The sequence below is a fragment of the Centropristis striata genome, chromosome 11 (genome assembly GCF_030273125.1).
Source record: "Centropristis striata isolate RG_2023a ecotype Rhode Island chromosome 11, C.striata_1.0, whole genome shotgun sequence".
Taxonomy (NCBI): Eukaryota; Metazoa; Chordata; class Actinopteri; order Perciformes; family Serranidae; genus Centropristis; species Centropristis striata.
Genome location: NC_081527.1, coordinates 31,611,272 through 31,634,103, shown reverse-complemented (window position 1 = coordinate 31,634,103; position 22,832 = coordinate 31,611,272). Strand labels below are relative to the sequence as shown.

Below are 22,832 nucleotides of genomic sequence, written 5' to 3'. Positions count from 1 at the left end.
AACAGCTTAGTTGTTGGTAAAGACAGTAAAGGTAGGGGGAAAAAGTTGTTTCATGCCACCTCTGGTTGTTTTAAATGATCAGAATCAATCGTATTGGTGTCAGTTGTATTGTATTTCCATGCAGCAGCTAGCAACAGAGCTAGCTTTGCAGACATGTATCCAAAACACTTCAGTAGGTCTGTTCACCAAATTTGTACAGGGTCAGTTAACGGACATGGCGAGAATGTTTTTGAAAAATACTTTTGCATTCCCCCACAATATGTTTCGCATTTCCTTGCAAAGTGTTTTGCCCTCTCTTGCAATACTTTTCTTCTTCTTCTAAGAGGTTTATGTAGCAAATTACACACAAACTAGACTATTTATGCAGTAAAGCACACCGTCTGACTGATACAGGATTTTTGAGGCTGATACCGATACTGATTTTAGAAGGTACAAACACCAATATAATTATCAACAATATAATGATTCTTTTGACTTTGTACTCAGATTGCTGCTTTTTTAAATAAATAACTTGTGAAAGTACGTTTTAAATTATAATACATTGTACAAATGATGTATAAATTATACATTACATCACCATCACCACACACCTTCTATATATTTTCTTTGAAAAGAAACATTGTTAATTAGACAAAATACACCTAAATTATGCTGTAATAATGCCATATGAGACCCAAAATATACTATACTAAGACACTGTCATACCACATAATATCCCTAATCCACATGATACTTGACACAATGGCACATCAGTTCCAAAATACGCTAGACATTATTCTACCCTTACCAAATCCTGCTTTATTTAACAGCACATTGAATGCCAACATTAACCTAAATATGGCTCCAAAAATGTCACAGGTACGTGAAAGGATGTATCTCACTGGGCTGCTAAGTTGATAATTGACATCTGAAGCCAAAGTAGTTAAAATACATTTCAAAGAGTTTCAAGACTGTGTGACTGTAAGTATTAAAGGGAAACCCTATTTTCTAATGTTTTGTGTCTGTGTGACTAACAGGGACAACATTTTTTTTTAAATTGGCCCAGCATTGAGCACGGAGCCTACAGGGAAAAAAATCGTTGTTGTTATCTCACACTTGATTCTGTCAGTTAGTTATTGTGTCTAACCAAATTTGGCTCAAGGAGAAGCCTCATTTTCTTCTGCTGGGAGGAGAGACAGGCAGCCATGCTGATGGCCACTGCAAGTGCAACAAACGTTGCCCTGTGAGTGAAAGCCAATAAGAGTAATTTTTCAATTTAATCTGCATTGAAGATGTACAAAAATAAACATTAAACAGAACCAATTTCATTCAGATAGCTCAAGAAAAGGCTGCATCGAAGAAATAAACACTGAAGGACACTTTTTTAAAGGAGAAAGAAATTCCTTTGAGATGGCATCAATGCCAAAAAATCACAGAGAAGGTTTCTTATTTTTACAATTATTTTGTTATTTTGTAAAAAAATAAATAAATAAATAAAACAGCTAGGATGCAGGCCTTTTTTCTTCATGCAATTCATTGATCAGTTTATTAAATTTCCAATAACATATATCATATTGATTTTAATAACTTTTATACTTGAACTGTGCACAGTGCAGATGAACTATCTAGGAAAATAAAAAGAAACGGATCAGGATTTAATATATGCAGACACTTAATATTAAAAGACTCCCCTCAGGATTGGGTGCAAAGAAACCTGATCGGGACATCCGTGGTATTATCTGTAAGATTTCCAATGTCATGGCTGAACATTCAGCTCAGAGTTCTCCTTAAGCGTGACTGAGTTAGACATAATAACAAACAAACTGGAACAAGTGAGTAAAGAAAGGTAAAGAAAAATGTTTGAGGACATATAGGAAAGGATCCTGCAGAGAAATCAGACACTTGTCAGTGGCAACAACAAGCACTTTAGTGGACTACATTGATAGTGCCCAATTGCGTGGAAGCATGACATTGCAGTCTGTTTCACAGCTGCCGGCTGCTCTCACTCAGTATTGGACCCGTCTCAAGAACCGTTGTCCCCATTAGACGCTTTGACACAAAAAAACATGACAAAATAGAGAAAAATACTGCAGTTTCCTTTAAATGCTGGAGTGCTGTAGTTACATTTTTACACTTCACATAAACCTTGTAATTATGGCTTTGTGTTTTGTTGGATGGATTTTCAGTCTCTATTGATTCATATTTAACAAATTAATGAGTAAAACTAAACTTAGTAGTGTTATTATTTTATGAAGGAATCCATTAAGCTATTTGTAATTGATCTGCGCGAACTGTAGGATTAAAAATGAATCAGGTTTTCCTTTAGGACCCTGCGCAGTCAGGTTGCAAACTTTAAAACAACTCTTGTGTAAACTTCACACTCAAGAAGGAAAACAGATAAAAGGTGAGAATGGCACAAAGGGAAATCTGAGCACAGATTTGATAACACTTTGAATACAAACCGGAGCCTCATTCAACATCCTGCCGGTGCCCCGTGCTTTCTCTAAAACTGTGGCGGGGCACTTTTTATCAGCCTGCCTTCTGCTGAAACACAATCACACGGGACAAGAGGGATTCAGAGGAGCGCCATTCATCCCTGAAACTCTTTAAGAACTGGGACACTCACTGCATTCCCCATAGCTGTTACAACACCTCTCCACACACACAAACGGCCGTGTGTTTGTGTGTGCATGCATTAATTAATGTGAAATCTTTGTGAGCTTTTTGCTTGCGTGTACCCACAGGAATTCATCACAAAAACTTGCTTTGCTGGCCTTGTTCTGCCACATGTAGTTAGGAGTAACAGCAGCTTCACCATCTTTCCATGCGACGTGACGGAGGGCTCGTCCCAAACTGTTGCGATGGAGGACAACAGCCGCGGCCTTTCCCAGCTCCAGCACAGTGCTTCACGGATGAACTCACTCCAATTAAAACACAAGCTAACAAAGAGGGAACCCTGCATGGCAGAGCTCTCTCTGCAAGCCTCGCTCACCAATTATAAACATGAACTAAGTAGCAGACTGTGAGCCAAACTGCTCCCAGTGTCATCAACCACACCGGGGAAGCTGATGCCTTAAGACATGCATCCTCTCATGCACCTGAACACTGACTACTTTTACTCAAGAGCTGTACTTTAGTAATATTCTGAGGTATAAACAATAAACATAAAACAAGTTGCCAGTCTAGTTTTGCCCCTGAAATGGAAAAAAACCCAGAATAAAGAAAGGTCAGGACAGGAAGATGAGAATTTGAGAAGTTTACCAATTATTCAAATTATTCAAATTGAGAAGCTTTGACAGGAAAATTACTCTTCAAGTTTACATAACTTACAGACAAATGCAGCCCGTGACTAAAGGTCACAAGCAAACACTGAATCATTTTAAAGGCAAAAAGCCACCATTTCTGATGAGGACCCCTTAATGAAATTAAATAAAAATATTGTGACAAATATTTGTATTGAGTTCACAATTATTGAAAAAATAAACTTGCCAGAGCTATACAAAGTACCTCAAACATTTCTTTAGGATTTTCTGTACTACAACTTCCTGTTTATTATCCACCAGCATACATTAATACCGATATACAGTCATGGAAAAGTTTAATTAAAGAGCCGATATCTAGCTATTTTCTATGGTTTTCTTGATAATGATTTTGGTTATTATCAAGAAAACCACCAGAAGACTAGATATCAGCTCTTAAATTAAACTCTTGTGCATTATTTTTGTTGTTATCATTATATTTTTCCAAACAGATGTACCTTTAGTTGTACCAGGCATTAAATGAACAAGAATTAAAGAAAACAAGGGTGGTCTAATATATTTTTCCATGACTGTATATACAGTGACCTAATATCAGTTGATATATTAGCCAGGTCAGTCAGTATTTTTTCAAATTTGAAATTAATTTTAAATGCTCATATTTGCAGTGGGTGCATTTTCATCCAATTGTTGTTGTGTTTTGTACCTTTAAACTTCCTTTTAAAAAAATTGGTGGAAAAGCATATTTTTTTCTTTAGGAAATAGCACAAAAAAAAGTTTCACACTTTGCTGAGGTGGAAAAATGTATATATCTAGACTATCAACAAACTACAAAGGAAACAGACTTAACAAATAAATCAAGACATGAAGCATGTGACTTTAAGAAGAGACAAACACATAAATAAAAATTTTTTTAAACACATAAAACTCACATTTACATCAGGTTTTTCACAGTTTTCAATCATTAGAGGTTTGATTTGAGTTCTTTTAAAGATGTAATTTTGTTGAGCCCTTTTTTCTTTATGGCACCCTATAGGAGGATTAGTGCCACCTTCTGCTTATCTCAATGAACTCCCATGATTTTATTGGACAAAGGTTCTTAATTTTTTATATTTCTGAGCAGATTTATGAAATTTGTTGAAAGTTTGCACTACATTTGGAAGGAAATTTGACAAAAAAAAGTGTCTTGATGGGGATTTGTGGGGGAAGAAAAAGAGTCTAGTCTAGTTTTCAAACACAAATATTAAGAAATAGCAGAAAGTAGAACAGGGATAAGCTGAGTATACAAGTTAGTTCACCCCAACATCCATCATGACTTCGACCATCAATCCATCCTCTATCACGGTTTACTGCTCAGAATCACAAAGAATCATCAAACTCCATCAAACACTCACTGCTGCATGCACTTGTTTATCTAATATCAGTAAAAGCAACAAGTTGACTAAATAAGTGGAGAGGTTGGCTAGTTGAACTAGAACTAGACTCAAGTGTATCATTAAATGTGAGGTTTGCTGAGATTTTTCAGCAGCACTTTTGGCCAGTAGACTAATGAAGATTTTGCATTGTATTATGGGTAATATAGCCTTACAATATGTTCTACATGATTTATTTATGGCCACTAATTACATCTATCTAATGTCAGAAAACCAGACCATGTAAACCATGTAATTACATGTTCTTTTTTGTTAATGTTTTTGAAACATAATATATTATTACAGTGTCAAATCTAGTGTGAAATTATCTTCCATCTCATAACAAAAACAGCACGAGGGAGTTTTTAAAGTGGCATTTTGTTGACAGACTCATTTCTTCCTGTGGGTGTTGGAGGAGTGACAGCGACAAGCATGCCTTTTAATTAATAAAAAAAACTTTTAATTTTGGCTAAATAAAAATGCGGACAAAATATGAAGCCTTGCAAAACTAAACAAAGAATGTAGTATGTTAACTGACTGACACAATTTGGTGGATTTTTTTCTGCAGAGGGAGAAATGATGCTGATGATTTTTACTGAATGAATTACTTGAGAACAATCTATTACCGTATTAATACCTTAATTAGCACCACAGCATGCTGAGATCAATAAAATTGAGTGTCACTCAGCACTGGATTAGAGATTAGCCAATAATTCAATACTAGCATTTAGTCTCATTAGACTCACACTTTGATCATATGATCTTATTAAGCTCCACTTTTTTCCTGCAAATGTTTGACTCCATGAAGCTAAATTTGTGAATACACAGTTTGTTAATGCACAACAGACTGTTGTTTTAGATGTTTGTTTTATGTGATTTCAAATATGTTTGGCATCATGATGTTTCACTTGAGTTTCCCCGTCAAATAATGCTGAAACAGTTAATTGATTAGTTGATAAGAAATATTTTGATTTATTAACCTTTTCAGTCACTTTTCAAGCAGATATGTTCAGAACTCTCAATGCCCACACAGGATAAATTATTTAAAATTTGCAATAAAACGCGCATGTGCAATACAAGTGATATAGCGAGACATACTATCTATCTCATCTATAATTTTGTAGCATTTTCATTGGTCATTCATTTATTTATATTTATTAGATCACACGTCCTTGTTCTTGTTCTTGTCCCTGTTTTAGCTCGGTGTTTTTAAATGTTTTACTCATGTTGTTTTGTGTTATGATTGTCTTAACTATGCACCTTATGCATATGCGGCACTTTCAATTTCGTTGTATAGTTGCCCATCTCATGACAATAAAGGCTTTTTGATTTGATTATTCCCTAGTTCCAGTTACTCGTTTGTGAATGTTACTACTTTTATTTGCCTTAATTGATAGCAAACTAATTATCTCTGGGTTTTAGTCTGTTGTTGGGACATAAAAAAGACACAGACGATGTCCCCTTAGGTTTTAAGAATCTATTATGGGAGATTTTCTCTTTATTTGAATATTCATAGACAAAACCACTGACTGACATCACTGCCAGATTAATCACTGATAAAAATAAGTTAGTTGTCCCTGTACCAATTCTAAACATACTTTCCCTCCCTCACAAAACACTTTTTATTAACAAAATAGTTGATTAAGGCTGAACGTTATCATATTTAAACCAAGTACTTATTTATATTCATATAAAAATGATATTGGTAGATGGACCACTGGTGTTTTCAAAAATATTACACAAAGAGATTTTTGATCAGTTATCATCAGTACTGTAATCACAGCATTAAACACAAGTTTAAATGTGCAGTACCACTCTAATAAAGATATGTTCATACTCAGTTAGATATGTATTTCTTACATTTAAATAGTTTTAGATCCAAAAGAATTAAATGATTCAAACTTACATTTAGTTTATGTCTCTGCAGTCTACACACTGGTTAAACATTTTAAACTGTTATATTTCCTGATCCAGTTTGTTTACCTGCCGACAAAACTTTTATTCCTATTGTGAAGTTTGAAAAATAGCTTTTGTAAATGAACGCATTGCCTGTTGATTCCAGCTTGTTATAAGCACTATAGTACACTTTTCACTGAAATAGAAACCTGTTTCTATTTACATCTGCACATATTTTGATGCTAACCATTGAGATTACTTTACAAATGACTGATGAGTTATTCTCGACTGACTGAACTGTTGCTCACAGGTGTCTTTACCCAGTCCAGCTTTTTTTGGCGGGAGATGCCAAACCTTTGAATTGCAGTGTAAGTCAGTGAGACATGATAGTTATGAGTCATGATAACATTTTCAGCTACACAGCTGATATCTGATACTTACAGACTAGAGCCACTAGTGTTCTACACACAAATGTGATTCAAAGTCAAATTTCCAATTCAAACTATTGACGCTGTGTTTACACTGTTTGCATGCGACACACACACACACACACACACGCACACGCACACACAGAAACACACACACACACACACAAACAATCATAAAGACAGTCCCTAGAGCTGATTATCACCATAATCACCCTTCTAAAGCAAATAATCTCTGGTTCCACTTCTTCAATATAAGAATGTGCTGCTTTTCTCTGCTTTATATCATTATAAAAGTAATATCTTTATCTCTAATATCTTTTGGTCTTGGATTGTTGGTCCGACAAAATAAGTTGTGCAAGTTCATCAACAGGCATAGTTTTATATTAAATTATCTATTAGTTGTTTAAGTCACTTCTCAAGCAAAAAAACAAGTCAAATATTTATTGTTTCAGCTTTCAATTGTGTATTTTTTGGTGTCTATGACTGGAAAATTTAATATCTTTGGGTTAAAGACAATTTTTAGTTTGACAAAACAAGTCATTTGAAGAAGTCACCCTCAACTATGGAAACTGTGCCTGACATCTTTCAAAATTTGCTGATTGATTTGCTTAATTACAAAATCAGTATATGATTGGATTATAGGGTAAACTTTTCATCAACTAATCTAGTAAAATGAATTGGCAACAATTTTGTTAATCTATCAAAACATTTAGGTAATTTTACAATCACAAATACCAAACGTTTCTGTATTTAAACTTTTCAAATGTGAGGATTGTTGTACACTGAATATTTGGGGGATTTATACTTTTTATTGGATTTTAAAAAAGCTATCTGAAGATCACCTTCAACTCTGAAACTGCAATAGACATTTATTATTATATTATATGCATAGCCATTATTAATCACAAACAAAATGACTGAGAAAACAAGAAGTTAATTGTTAATTGATTTGTTCAACGAAAATAGAATAATACATTTTTGATTAATTAAGTCACTTCTCAAGCAATGCAATGTTTTAGATTCAGAAAGAAGAGGATGGATGAATATCAGGCCTGTCCTTGACTGAAGAAATTGTTAGTCAACAAACTAAAAGTCGATTTAAGCGACAAATCTGTAGTTTCTCTACAAAGAATCATGAAAAGATTAACTTTAAATCTAATGTGTACCTGGGATATGATCATAAATATCTTGGTAAAAAAGTAAGTGTGCATGACGAAATCAAAAAAAATTACTAATAAACGAAATAAATCTCTGTTAACCATGGACTAAATAACTTATTAATCCATTATTTTGACTAAGAGCCAGCAGGTTTTTGTTGTTTTGTTTTTCTTTTGCTCAAACATACACTAAGATGTCACCTTGAACTCTAGGAAACTAATAAAAAAAAAGGTCCTGTATTTTCTGAAAGCAGGAAACTGAGACAATAAATCAGCAGATTAATCAATAATGAAGGTTATTAATTGCAGCCCTAACTAACAAACAAGTGTGTTTTGTGTCATATATGACCAACTACACATTCGGCTCTTACAGTGATGTGAATGTCAACATATGCAAAAGACTGATATCAACTGAATTACACTTGAATGAAAAGAGGGAAACAAAGAGAAGGGAAATGAGATTCACTGAGGAACTTTTTCTCAACTTTCTCCATTTCTGTTCAGGCAGCTGTGGCTGTTATCATGTGAACACCTGAACATGTCATGAAGCATGCATGTGTGAACACAGCTGGCTGCATGGCCTGCACCCGCCTGTTCCATTTCCCACGAGCAGTGACACACAAACACGGACTTAAAGCACATTAAATAACCAAAACAAACACGAGGCCCAGGCTTTCCTTTCATGTGCACGAGCAAAAAAGCACCAATTCAGACTCCCCCCAAAAAACAGGCGAGCAGACAGAAAGCAGAGGAGGGTTAATTACCTCCACGGAGCATCACCACCACCGGCTCACATTTCACCCCACATCTGCTAAAACGCACTCTAACGCAAAGCCAGCCATGTCAGCAGCTCCTTCTACGTTTTTCCTCCCATTTCCTCCTTTTTCTGCCTGTAATGTATGTGAGAGAAACCCCCTTACCTTCCACATCCAGGCCATTCTTATTTCTACGCAGACAATGGTGGACCGCTTGTTTTCGTCAGCCCCAAAACGCCGTTCACCGCTTCCGTTCCCAAACACATTTATTCATGTGTGCATCACAAGAGGGGACGCAGATGCGGTGCCGTTATATGTGGTGTTCGGCTCCATAAATATTGGAGTGTACCGTTATTCGTCTCCTCTCTCGGGTTTTTTTTCCCCCCATGGAGCTTGCTGGGACCTGGACCGACGCTGCGCTGCTACTGGCCGGCGCAGACGCAGAGCCCCGCCCCCGTCTGCGTCACGTGACCGCCGCTGGTTTCCTTACTTCTGCTTTGAACAGCAGCCAGACTGAAGACAAGCTGCAGGCTCCACCACAACACCTCTCCTTTCTGCAGAGATATCCCCAAAATGTGTTTTAATGTGTGACATAAACAAGTGGTATGACGTTATTTGTGTGTCTTTATTATGCAGTCAAACAGAAAAGCTGAGGTTTGAAAGAAAAAGTTTGCACACTGCAAACAGTAAATGACTTAATTAATGAGAGATTATCTTACCTAGTGGAAAAAAGAACTATATAGTTATGATTTCTTAATTTCCTTGTTTTTTTTGTCATTACAGATTTTTTTTAATTAAAAATTTCAATAGATTAACACAAGAAAACAAAACAAGTACAGAGACACCTGGAAGTTGCTTGACATCTTACCCTGATCCAGTGTTTATGATCCATCTACAGTGCTGCCAGAAGGTTCGTGAAGCTGAATTTTCTAAATTGCTGCATAAATGTGATCTGATATCCATTCAATTGTTGTTACTGTTGCTGTTGTTGTTTATTAATTTAGCAAGAAACTAACTTTTCTAACATAAAATGTCTTTGTTGGGGAAAAGTATGTGTAATTCTAGGTTAAATAGCTTACTAGTGCAGTGCCCGTATAGACTTACAGATGAGATAAATCAGGCGTGGAAATCCAGAGCGAATTGTGTTACTGACCAGGTGTAGGCCTATCACACAATGGGGCGGAGCTCCCCTAAAAGGCGTCCGATGGGAAAAAGTGCAATGCCGCAACACGCCCTACGTAAATAATAATATTTTGAAAAATGAATTCAAAAATCTTCAAAATCAAGGATGCACACTTTCATGCCATGCGCAAGCCACATACGAAATCTTAGGTCAGTCTGACTAACGCTCAGCGAGATATGCTGTAGACTAGACACACATACACACACACACACACACACACACACACACACACACACACACAAACGATTCTTGCTTTTATAGACAGATTTACCTTTCGCTTTGTTATTAGCCACTGCTACTCCTTCAAGGTATTGGACCAAGTATTGTCCACACAAATTCACCCCCTGAAGAATTATTATTTTATTTTTAGGGGGGAAAAAAGAAAAAAACGGGTAGACACTGACCCTAGCTGCTGTAGCAACTCAAATTCTGCCATCACCAATGGTTCTGATCACTAACTGCTCCAACTTATTCCAGATACTTGTTGCTGCTTAGACCTAGCACTGCTGCTGGCTATCAGCCAGCTGTGATCCCCAGAGCTGCTGTTTGTGCTGTCTGAATTCAAGTTGCTACAGCTTCAACTGAAGGTTAAGTGGTCCGATGTCCTCCTGGCAACGTCCGCTAGCAGCAGGGAATGAGGTGGAAAGACCCAGGGTGTGATAGATAACTAATTCTTGTGATCTAATAAACAGAGAAAGAGGGAGAACACAGCACAGAGGATATAACTAACAATAATGTTATGTTTCCATTCATATTTCAACACTGTTTTGTACTGTTTGAGGCTCGCCTGGCACTTTTTACCTGGATGCACCTTCTTTTTCTGCAGTGGTATAACGGTTTTCCGACTAAAGAATTGATGAAACCGACTGCTCATCTTAACGAACCAACTCCTAATAATCACAGAGAAGTAGTGGATGGAAACAAGTATTGATTTATGATCTTCTTTTGCTGTTTTTTTTTTTAAAAGATTATGTTAAAGTTTACTATACATTTGGATGGAAACCTGGCTATTATTACACATGCCCCAGGCAGCAGCCTCAAGACAAAGAATATATTAAACAAGAACATTAGAGTCCATGAAATATTGTTGTATAACTGCCGTACCCTGGTCTGAGCTGGCTGATGCTACTGAATGATTAGCCAGTCTGTTTTTGAGGGGTAGGACTTAGTGAAAGAATTGGAAGAATATAAAGCTTGGTCTTTACTATTGAGTCTTCAACACACAGATTTGTTGAAGTGTGCCATGAATCAATCAAAGGAGATTTCTGAGGAACTCAGACAAAATTATGCTGATGGTAAGCAGACTGGAAAGGGTTACGAAACTATTTCCAAAGAGTTTGGCCTTTGCTAATCCACTGTCAGGCAGATAGTGTACAAACACCACAGTTAGTCTCCACAGGGTTGTCTGACAAAAATAACTCATAAAAGTAAGGCCAGTAATTCTCCAGCCAAAATATCAATGGTTATGAAGCCATCATCAGGCAACTGAACAAGAATAGTGTGTATGACAGGATGGCAAAAAGACAATAATCCTAAACTCAAGTCAGTCTACAGAAAAAGAATGTTACAGCAGAAAAAGTTTAATGTTTTGGAATGGCCAAGTCAAAGTTCAGACCTTAATCCAATAGAAGTGTTGTGGAAAGACCTGAAGAGAACTGTTCGTGCAAGAAAGCCCACCATCATCACTGAGCTGAAGCCAAAAATTCCCCAAAGCTTATGTGCTGGGACTGATTAGTTACAGAAAACAATTGTTGGAAGTTATTGATGCTCAAGGAGGTCACATCAGGTACTGAAAGCAAAGTTTAACATACTGTTTCCAACAAACATGATACATGTTGGATAAATATTCTCAATAGAAATGAAAAAAGTATATTGTTTAACATTTTGTATAACCTCTTTATATATTCTGATCCGATCAGATTTATGCAGGAATGTAGACATTTCTAGAGGGTTCACAGACTTTCCAGCAGCACTGTATAATTACACATACTGTAATTTTACTTGTTTATTCTGTACATATGACATCTATTGCATGTCTATCCATCCTGAGAGAGGGATCCCTCCTCCTAAGGACAACGTAACAGAGGATGTTGTATGCTGTAAAGCCCCTTGAAATTTGTGATTTGTGGTATTAAGCTATATAGATAACACTTAATTGACAACATTCTTTAGTAAATGAATGAGTTTACTTGGTGGAACAAGTTATTTCGAGATACAATATTTATGCTCTTACAAATTACTACATTATAAATGATACCCTTTTTGTGGGAACAAATCATGTTGGAACAAGATCAATGTCCCAAACAATTTATCCTGTATTGTTGTGAGAGCGAGTGAGAGATCAATATGTAGTGAAAACAGGCTATTATTATGTGGAAACAAGTACAGAATTTGTGGGAACGAGATATTGGAAAATAGTCATGCTGCAATAACACTACAGCCGAGATGGATCCTCCTTCCATTTGCAACAAATCTGATATTTTTAGTGCAAAACACATTTTCCGGTGGTTCTAAAAGAGAGCTGTTTTCGGTGTTTTAAACACCCTTCTAGGTTTTTACAAACATTGTCAATTAATTATCTTTTATAGACACCTGTAGCAACCTGGGTGTAGGCTAATAAATACGGCAAGAACAGGGGCTTATGAAAAGGATATTTTATCCCTGTACTGCCTTTTCCTGTAAATATGTATCTTTTCTTTCAGTCATGCTGATAAAATGAGAAAAAACCACGTCTGCCTTGAGGCTACTGCGCTTGTAGGACGTCAGTTGTGTTTCCTATCTTAGAATATTTATGTTATCTGCTCTGGTAGCGAGACAGTATAGAGAGAGATAAACTCTCTGCAGATATATTGTGTATTTTGCAAGAGCTAAATTCACCTCAATGTAAAAGTGCTGCAGTGAACAAAATAGATGTTTTGGAAACCTTTCAGGGATAGAAACTGTAGCGCTCGTTGAGATTATTTGCCTCGAAGAGTTGCATTCAGGGTTGGAATTGGGAAACTTTTCGAACTATTTTCCAAAAATATCAAGTGAGTCAATTTAGTTATAAATTTAGTTATATTCAGTTATATTCAGAATTATACAATTCAAGCAAGCAGATGTGATTGTGCCTCTGTTTTCTATATGTGTGTATCGTGTTCAGGGTCACAGGAGGACTAGACGCCTCTTTAGAGGTCAAGTTGCTGCCTGTCACACAGTGGCTAAATCACATTCACACTGCTGACAATTAAGAGTTTCCAATCCACCCTTTCTACACGTCTTTGGACTGCGGGCGGAAACCGGAGCACCAAGAGGAAACAGGAGCCGACATGGTGAGAACATGTAAACACCACACAGGAAGAATCCAGCTGAGAGGATCGGCTGGTTTTTGCAAGACTAACTGCCTCTGCAAGAGTAGATGAGCTGTATCACATTAAAATACTGGTCAAACTGGACCCTTAGCCACCTAAACCAAATCCAAAATAATATTTATATTATTGTTTTTGTTGGGGGTTTTTATTTTATTTTAAGTATATTAACCTTTAAGAAGTTTTATTTTTTTGGAGTCTGAGTGGGCAATTATTCCATAAGTTTTTACAAAAAGATTTGAGTAACATACAATTAGCATGCCATAATTAAATAAATACATTTATAATAATAATAATAATAATAATTCAATTCAATTCAATTCAATTCAATTCAATTCAATTAAAATGTTGCCACTTGTTTACAAGCTGAATACATTTAGGTTAGTTTGTATTTGTAGTAAAACGCTACATTTTTCCCATCTGAAGCTCAAAGTTACTGTTCATTTCATGGTATAGTATCAACTGACTGAAGATTAATGTCATCATGTTGTCTCACTGCCTGTTGCTATTTTCTTTCAACTACATGAAATAAAATAGAAATGTTTTTAGAAGGACAGTTAAAGGGGTAAACTGTGGTCTGTTGACAGTTCATGGTCCAACGGTTCACACTGTATGAATGCAGAGGGGAGATATGTGAAAAGATGTTTCGGGTCATAACCTTTGCTAAGAGTACCTTGAAAAAACAGCAATCATCACAGAAAAAGGTTTGAATAGATGGTATGCTTCGCTCTGTTTGTTTAATTCTCCTATCTGTGGGAATGATATGCTTAAATTTATCTTATTTTGTGTTTGTGTGACGTTTTCTCTTTCCAGGTTACATGGTTATATCGATTGTATTATGCATTGTATTTTAATTATGTTGGTCTATTCTGTTCACACCATCTATTGCACACTATCGTTATCTATTGCATGGCTGTCTGTCCTTGGAGCAGGATCCCAGGATCTTCTTCATGAGGTTTTTTTCATTTTTTTCCTCATTAAAGAGTTTTTTTCCCCCTGAAGTGAGGGTTGAAGAACAGAGGATGTTGTATGCTGTACAGAATTTAAATCCCCCTGAGGCAAATTTGATCGATCCATACAAATAAAAGCGGTCTGACTTTTCATGGAATACAGCAATTTAAATACATTTAAGACACACAGCCAACAAATCAACATATTTCAATAAACTTTCTTTGAAAGGCTGTATTTCAGAAACTATTTGGTTGATGATACTGATTTTCTGTATGCTTTTACAGATGCTGTTGAAATGATCAGAAAAAGTGAAGGCAAACATCCTGTCCTTCTTTTCAGGTATATTATTCAGATGCTGCCTTTGTGTGTTGCCTGCCTGTACGGGAGGCTGTAATTGAGTTCAGCTGCAGTCTGCCTTTCTGCCAGATGACATGACACCTTGGGTAAATAGAAATTTTCGAAGATGTCAGTCTTGTTTGCAAATGAAAGAAACCAATCTGAGTTTTTTCTTTTTTTCTACAGCAGAATATATTTGATATACACCATCTGTAATTACCGGAACACAAACAAGCATGAATCCGCCGAGGTACAAACACTTGCAGGTGGAAAGAGGAGCATACACTCAAACCCTCTAAAGCAGGTAACCACAGGCTGCTGGTACACACCACTTCTTTTGATTAGCTGCTGGCACATTGATTAAACTTCTCAGTTATTTTCTCTTGAATCTTGCCAGGTGTGAAGCAGGTCCTCTAACCAAATCAATAGCTCTATTGGGGCTATCACCAAATCTCCCTCTTCATCTCTGCCTCTCCTCTTTTAAAGCTTTTCAAACAGAGTATGAAAAAAAGTAAGCCTCAAACTCTGAGAGTGCTACATCAGGGATTAAATTCTCACAAGTGTGCACCCCGCTCAAAAAGAGAAAGTCAAGGTCACCTGCAGACCGTGCATCTGAAATTACCTCTGGATGATTAAGAGACGGTGGATGATACCCCCTCACCTTTCTGGATGTGATAAGAAGCTATCAGGCTCAGGAAAGCTGAGGAACGTAACACCAAGCTCCAATATTAAAATACGGGTTTTTTTTTACCCTCCATCTAGCAGGGAGGTTCACTTCAAACAGCCAAAAGGAAAGAAAGCTGTGTACCAGTTTCATAGGAGACACTAGTCGTAAACAATATATATACTCATTGTCTTAGTATATTGTTTTTGCACTAGTATAAAATAAAATTACCAAATGTGAACATTTTATATCAACAGGAAATTATACAATACGTGCATGGATACATGTCAATCTACAGCTCTGTGTGTCATAAACATTTAAACCTCACAATGAATTTTCAAATAAAATGTTTTTCCAAGACATAAAAGGATTCAATTCTTTGTTTATGGAGTGTTTATTACAAAGCTGTTATACCATCATTCACAACTCAGTTCAATTGCATTTATTTGCATAAGAGTTTAGAGAACAATATTGCCAAAGCATCATTATGCACAATGTGTTTTTTTTGCAGCTGTGAGCAGTTCCTCAAATTCCTTTGTGCATACATTTATGGAAGGGTAGAGTCCCCTAACAGCACGCTCTGAAATAAAGGGCTTTTTTGTTATGCATACTGACTGTTTTGATTACACTCAATAGAGTCACTTCTCCAGTGTGAACATAAGGCGTTCACAGCACTTGCTTGGAATTAGTGTGTCGGGTGGATTTAGGACACAGCCACACTGGTGACTCTGCACAGTGATACTTTGAGCTTAATGCTCAAGTGCTTGCAATGAGAATGCTTCCAAGCAGCTATTTAGCAGGTATAAAGTTCACTGTGTTCATCATATTAGTTAAGGCTGGTAGCATTAGAGCAAAACTAATATTATCAGTCAATATTGGCACATTGGCATCAGTCAATATAGACATATTGGCATAGATTTGACATATTGACATAGAAGATCCTGGGATCCTGCTCCAAGGACAGACAGCCATGCAATAGATAACGATAGTTATCTAAAACTGGTTTTACAGCAAATATAATGCAGAAAACGATGCTTGAAATTATTTATAAACAGTGTCATCATCACATAGTTTTTCAGATCACAGATGGCTGACAAGCAACAGCAAACGGGCAGCACAACTTTGAAAAAAGATGGTGATTTAGTTGATAATGTAACAAATTGACTGTAAATACAATTTAAAATTTAAATAATGTTAAATATTCTTTTAAAAAATGTAGGAAAGAAGCCTTCTGATAAGCTTAGCAGAGTCTTTTCAGTGCAAAATCTGTCTACAATCCACATAGAAAAGCTTTATTTTCATTCCAGTGACTTCCATATCAGAAATCACTGAATATTATACATAATTTTAAAATCGCTATAAGCCTCAAAATCTAATGTGAAGGGCCGTTTTAGCATGCTAGCACTTGTTAATTTGCATTAAACACATGATACTGACAGGTCATAAAGAAAAAATGTTAATTAAACGAGGAAAAGTCAAACAATCATCAAAGTTAACAATTTATTGCGGAGGGTCCGTTAATGTTTGCAGCAAAATTCATGGCAATCCATCCAACAGTATTTGAGATATTTTAGTCAGGACTCAAATGGGAGAACAACTGACCTACTGCATTATTGAACAGCAGTGGCATCCCTACAGCCACGTCACTAGCAAGGCTAAAAATGACTTGTAGCACATGCTTAGAACAGATACATTTCAGGTTACTGCCTGCTTCACAGTGAAATACTGTTTTGTCTATATTTCTGCAGTTTCAGACCAATATTGGCATGAATTTCCAGAAAACATGCCACAGATTAGACTTAATTAGGGTTCCTTCTTAACATCCGATAAAAAATAAACTGCAGCGACCAACACCACACGAAAATGTTTTAAGAGATGTTTTGGATAAATTATGTGAGAAGAAAGTGTGAAAACAAAAGTGCTTAAAGATTAAAAGTTTAAACCGTAATTCTGTTCACAACTGCTATGTGTTTATTTTAAAGTATATCAAATAAGTATTATGATAAAAAAAAGTGTGAAAATGCTGGAAAACAGAGACAGGTGGGCCGTGGAGTTGTTAGTCAGAACCAAAAGCCCATCAGATTCACTTCATCCTATTGGATTTTTTTCTCATCAGTGAAGATTAAATATAAAAATGTGCACAGTGGAGAGATTTCAGCACGGAGTTTTCCTCTCTGAACTTTTGTCTAAAAATACTGGATACCCTGCTGTGAAGCTGGGCTCTGATTTCAGTTTCAGAGTACCTGAATCCATTTGCTTGATGAGAATGGTCATCGTTGGTCTGGTTCCCAGGCTTTAGTCCAGTGAGCCAGTAAGAGGATGCCTGAGTGATGATGCCTGAAACCCTCCTCCTGTGCTGACGGACGCACGCACAAAGACACCGGTGCAGGTTCCCAGCTGATTGAGAAAAGTCCCTTCTCACAGTCTGTCAGTGAGGATGACACTGGTCTGAAGCTGAAGACAAAGAATTGGAAAGATCTGTAGATTCAAGTTTTAGTCACAAGTTGAACATTTAATTCCTTTAGTTGATGTAAACCGTAATGCCAAAAAACAAACGTAAAAGTAAAAAATAATGAAGTTTGTACATCACTGCATGTTTTATTTTATTATTCTTAAGTTCACAGCAATGCTATGCAATACTTATGTAATAAACAAATAGCCTTGCCTTTCTTGGCTCGAAAATTACATTTATAGATTAATAAAAGAAGTTCTATGTTTCCTCTGTCAACATGGGTTTATTCTGGGTCCTACAGCTTTCTTCCATAGGTGACTTGATTGGTGACTAACTGACTAAATTTGAATGAGAGTGACAATGGTTGTCTGTTTCTATGTGTCAGCCCTGTGATAGTCTGACCGTGACACCACTTCTTGACCAATCCAGCCCCATGTGAAGCTCTAAGGATGAGGTCACACCCTGGTCAATATTTGCCTCCTGTTCACTTCCATTCTATTCCAGTGAAGAGGCAGATCAAACATTTGCTGATAGCAGCAAGCAAATTTGCTCTGGATCAACTTTCGTGAGCTTTGATCGGCAAAGTCACAGCCTCAAACAATACACTTGTTGCTTACATGTGTGTGGTTGACTCCCGCTGTCATTGACATTGCTTGTGTGAGACGCTAGTAATACTAACACAGTGTCTTTCCACTGTCATCAATCATGGCTCATAATAAACCTAGTGTTGCTTTGAACATGTAGCCAAAATCCCAAATATGTTGGAAAACAAACCGCTGTCATACCTGGATTAAAACATTCTTTGGAGTTTAGTGAAATAACTACATCGTGATGCCAATGAATGGAGTTTTCTGAATGGAGTTCAGAACGTTCAAGGTTATGCGATGCAGAAGAATCTCAATGGAGATAGGCTTTTGCAAAACAGCATCACACACTTAAGAATATTTTTTAACTCAGCTTTTCTGCCTTTAAACTGCATACTTTTACACATTCCTTATATGCATTGCATTAATTACATTTATTTACATTCATGACTCAATGTCATTTAGCAGACGCTTTTATCCAAAGCGACGTACAAATGAGAGTTAATACAACACAAGCAAGGATGAAGTCAAGAAACATAGCAAGAGTAAGTGCTGTGGGTTAAGTTCGAGTCCATTAGGACACAAGTGCTTATAGGACGCAAGAGCGGTCAGTGTGATACTTGTTGTAGTCATCAGTGTAGGTCAAGAGAGAAGGTGTTCAGTAGTTGGTCTTCAGTCTCTTTTTAAAGATTGAGAAGGACTCAGCAGAACAGATGGAGTTTGGAAGTTCGTTCCACCGCTGGGGCTCTACAGAGGAGAAGAGTCTGGTTTGAGACCAGAGGCCTTCAGCTGTGGAGGAGCCGTCTTTTACTCAAAGTGCGTAGTGGACGGGAGGGTTTGTGGACCTGAACAAAGGAGTTCAGATATGCAGGGGCTGTGCCCGTTGCTATTTTGTAGGAAAGAGACCAGGCTTTGAATTTGATGCGGGCTTTGACTGGGAGCCAGTGCAGAGAGATGAGGAGCGGAGTGACATGTGCGCTCCTGGGCTGGTTGAAGACCAGACGTGCAGCCGCGTTCTGGATCATCTGCAGAGGCTTGGTGGTGCAGCAGGAAGACCCACCAGTAGCGAGTTGCAGTAGTCTAAACGGGATAACACAAGGGCCTGAACCAGGAGTTGTGTCGATTGCTCGGTCAGGTAGGACCTGATTTTCCTGATGTTGTACAGGGCAAATCGACAAGATCAGACAATTGAGGATACATGAACCTTGGAGGTCAGTTGGTCGTCAATCATGACACCCAATAAATGTGTGAAATATGGAAACTTAGTTCCTTACATACTGCACACTACAGTACATCTATGATATCCTTCACATGTTTTTAATTTACTGATGTAAACGTCCAATATGTAAGCTAAAAGAAAAAATACTCAAATTATCTGCAGGGAGCTTATTTGAGTTATAAATCCATATTTTTAATTTTCACTCTTGTGTAATTAACCTCTCGATTAGCTTTTAATGAACTATGTAAAATTTAGTAGTAATCTAATAGTCGCTTTCTAGAACAGGTATAGTCTCACCGTGACTTGAATAAAGTGTAACTCAAGCAGCACTTTCACACAAGTGGAGTCTTTCAGACCACAACTCTGTGCAGAGGATGTACGGGCACATCAGATTGCCTCGGGCTACAGAAACAGAGGATAAGCTGCTGTCCCATGTTCCTTCTCTGCTTCCAAGAAGGCTTACCGGGATGAATCATCTTGACTCAATATGACAGATTTGTCTCTCCTGACACTGAAAAGAAGTATAAATTAAAATTTAATTATCACTTATCCCTCTGCACGTTTGGTCATATTGTTAATGTGTGTAATGGTTCATCCTTAAACACAATCTTCATTTATTTACATATTGTTAGTTTATTTTCTCTCTAAGAAGCTTTAAGGTCATTTTATTGTGTCTTTTTGGCTGTATCTCTATCTGTCAACTAAAACAAACCTCAGATAAATGTCACCATCATCATGTACTGCACTGTCTGTGCAACATTTGTGCTTTACTGCCTCCTAGTGATTATGGCAGTGTGTTGATGGGAAAGAAAATAGCATCACATCATTAGGTATCATTATATGATGATTTAAGGACCGTGCTTTTTAGTAAAATGTCCTTCATTTCCTATGAGTTCTGACTTCTGAATGGATGATTTTAAAACAAACCTCCAGGAGTAAATATTATATTCTTTTTCAGAGCTCTTGACAAAACGGCAGTGACAGAAAGTGTTTGGAGGAAGTCTGATCAATATTTCCAGCAGCAGTAATAAACATTCTGTTAAGAAATTAAAGCAATCATAGGGTTTTCAAGAGAGCAATCTCGAAGATCAAAATGCAAATCAATCAATCAAAATCTTTAATTTTGTAATAATGTATGAAGACAATGAAAGAGGGTTAGGGTTGCTAGTAGTGACATAATCTGCAGCCCCATGGCTTTACAGAGTGGTAAATCATTATTTAGCTGTCCACAACAGAACATTCCCTGTTTTAGTTCACTCTCACAGCGTCATTTCCGTTGACAGAAGGCAGCTGTTTTTGGACGGCACAGGAAAAATAAAGCTTGACAGAATGGCAGGAGGCTAAAACGAAACACACATGGCGCTATGTTGCGATGAGGATGTTGCATTGTTTACAAAGAATAGAATACAATATGTAAGATGACACTATTAAGTTTAAAATTTGTATGTATTTATTCTAGTAATGCACGCAGCTTCTTGTAAGATTTTGCACTTTGATGTTAATTCTGGGTGTTGTTACACCAAAATTATTAAAGCTGCATTCTTAATCACATCATTTTTCTTTTTACTCTAAGTTCTTATCAGAGCTGTCATTATAAAGTATGTAATGTTGCATGCAATTTGCATACAATTATAACATAGTACTTGATCAAAACATGGCATCTCAAACTTTGACCCTCTTGCTCATATAGTGTGTGCTGCACTGAGGATTGTGGGTCAGAATAGCGTGCTGCCTTGCCTACTGCAAAATGTGAATGGATGCAGTAGGGACATCCTGGTATTTCTAGCATACTGCATTTGACATGCAGTTAATTGGGAATAGCTAAATCTTTTTCTGGCCTACTGAATAGCATGCTATGGCTAGTTCTCATTTTACAGATTTTTCTGAAGGAACACAAGTAAATCTATTTCCCAAAATGATGAACTATTCCTTGAAGGTACACTGTGATGTAAAATGGAAAATAATCTTCATCCTCGACAACAATCAGAAGGCTCATGTGGCCTCATAAGAGCTCAGTGATTAATTTGTTTTTTTTAGGACAGTATAGGAGTTTTGTTTTTCTTCAGCTAGGCTGTTGCCAAATATTTGAAGAGTTGGCTAAGCTTTTAAAAATCAGCTTACATTGTACCACTTTTATCACAGGACTGTAAATATATAAGAGCTATATGTTTAAACCTTAATGTGTGACAGACGTGTAAGAGGGCAGCAGAACTTGAACTTTGGCCAAAGCAACAACACCAGCAACAACTGCTCTGTCAACAGAAACTGGAGCGGTTTGATCAGTGAGGAACTCCACTGTGACATGAAGTAAATTATGAATTCACTGGAAACAAACTTTCTCCAAACAGAAGTCTTCAGTCTAAGCCAGAGTGTTGAGCTATAAAATCAAACATTCCCAGAGCTGCTGAGAGCAAGTAAGTACAACATGTCAGACTGTGTTCCTGATAATAACCACAGACCGGGTGAAAAGTTTAACACGAATCTCTTGTGGAGACATTTTAAAAGCATTTCCATTTTCCATCATCCATCAAATTTGTGAGTCATCTCTACATTCACACATAACACTGCAGTAGTTTAATTAAACATTTATTAAGCGATTGTCTGCTGTGCCTGTGGTTCAGCAGCATTTGGCTGCAGCCCCTGTGGCCTGGACTAATCCTCAGCATTTTGTGCTGAGAGATAACAAGAGGGTGACAGGACCGAGAGGAGGAGAGAGAGGAGAAAGAGGGGTAATGGGTTTGCGGCTTTTCTTGCAAACAAACAAGACTGAAAGGTGAAAGCTGTGATGCATCATCCATCTGTCTTTCTGTTCCTCTATAGTTCCCTCACTCTCTGCCTCGATCTCTCATTCACACTTTTTTTTCCCTCTCTCCCACCTTCTGTCTTTCTCTTCATCTCTCTCTTCCTCACTAATGAGAGCCGGTGGGGTTTCTCAGTAGCCGAACAACCAGCATGTTTGTCTCTGCCCAAACACCAGGGGGCCGCAGATTACTGCTCCCCCATCGCCTAAATAAATAGACAAATAAATACAAAACTCACAGGGCTGCCAGTATATTTTTATATTTTTTAGCAGTTCCCTATTGCACTGAGAATATTAAATGATGAAATGTGTATGTAGCAACAACAGAAGCAGTGCCAGAGGGATGGCATGAGCCCCCTCCCTGGAATCTGATTGGTCCCCTGTTGTCCACCCAGCATTTCTTGTTGGAAAG

The 22,832-nt window shown here is 37.2% G+C and overlaps 1 protein-coding gene across 2 annotated transcripts in view; it reads right to left on the bottom strand.

Annotated features, from left to right (window-relative positions):
• The window catches only part of st6galnac3 (ST6 (alpha-N-acetyl-neuraminyl-2,3-beta-galactosyl-1,3)-N-acetylgalactosaminide alpha-2,6-sialyltransferase 3), a 101,127-nt gene that overhangs the window by 74,894 nt on the left and 3,401 nt on the right, over nucleotides 1-22,832 (bottom strand). Inside the window, exon 2 of one of the 2 annotated variants that reach the window (XM_059344611.1) lies at nucleotides 17,609-17,819. Coding sequence is in view for 1 of the 2 variants with exons in the window: in XM_059344610.1 (XP_059200593.1) it covers nucleotides 9,050-9,067 (18 nt within the window). In the remaining variant the exon portion in view is untranslated. Of the gene's footprint in view, nucleotides 1-9,049; nucleotides 9,240-17,608; nucleotides 17,820-22,832 lie in introns of those variants that run through there. The other variant, XM_059344610.1, reaches the window with a different exon arrangement.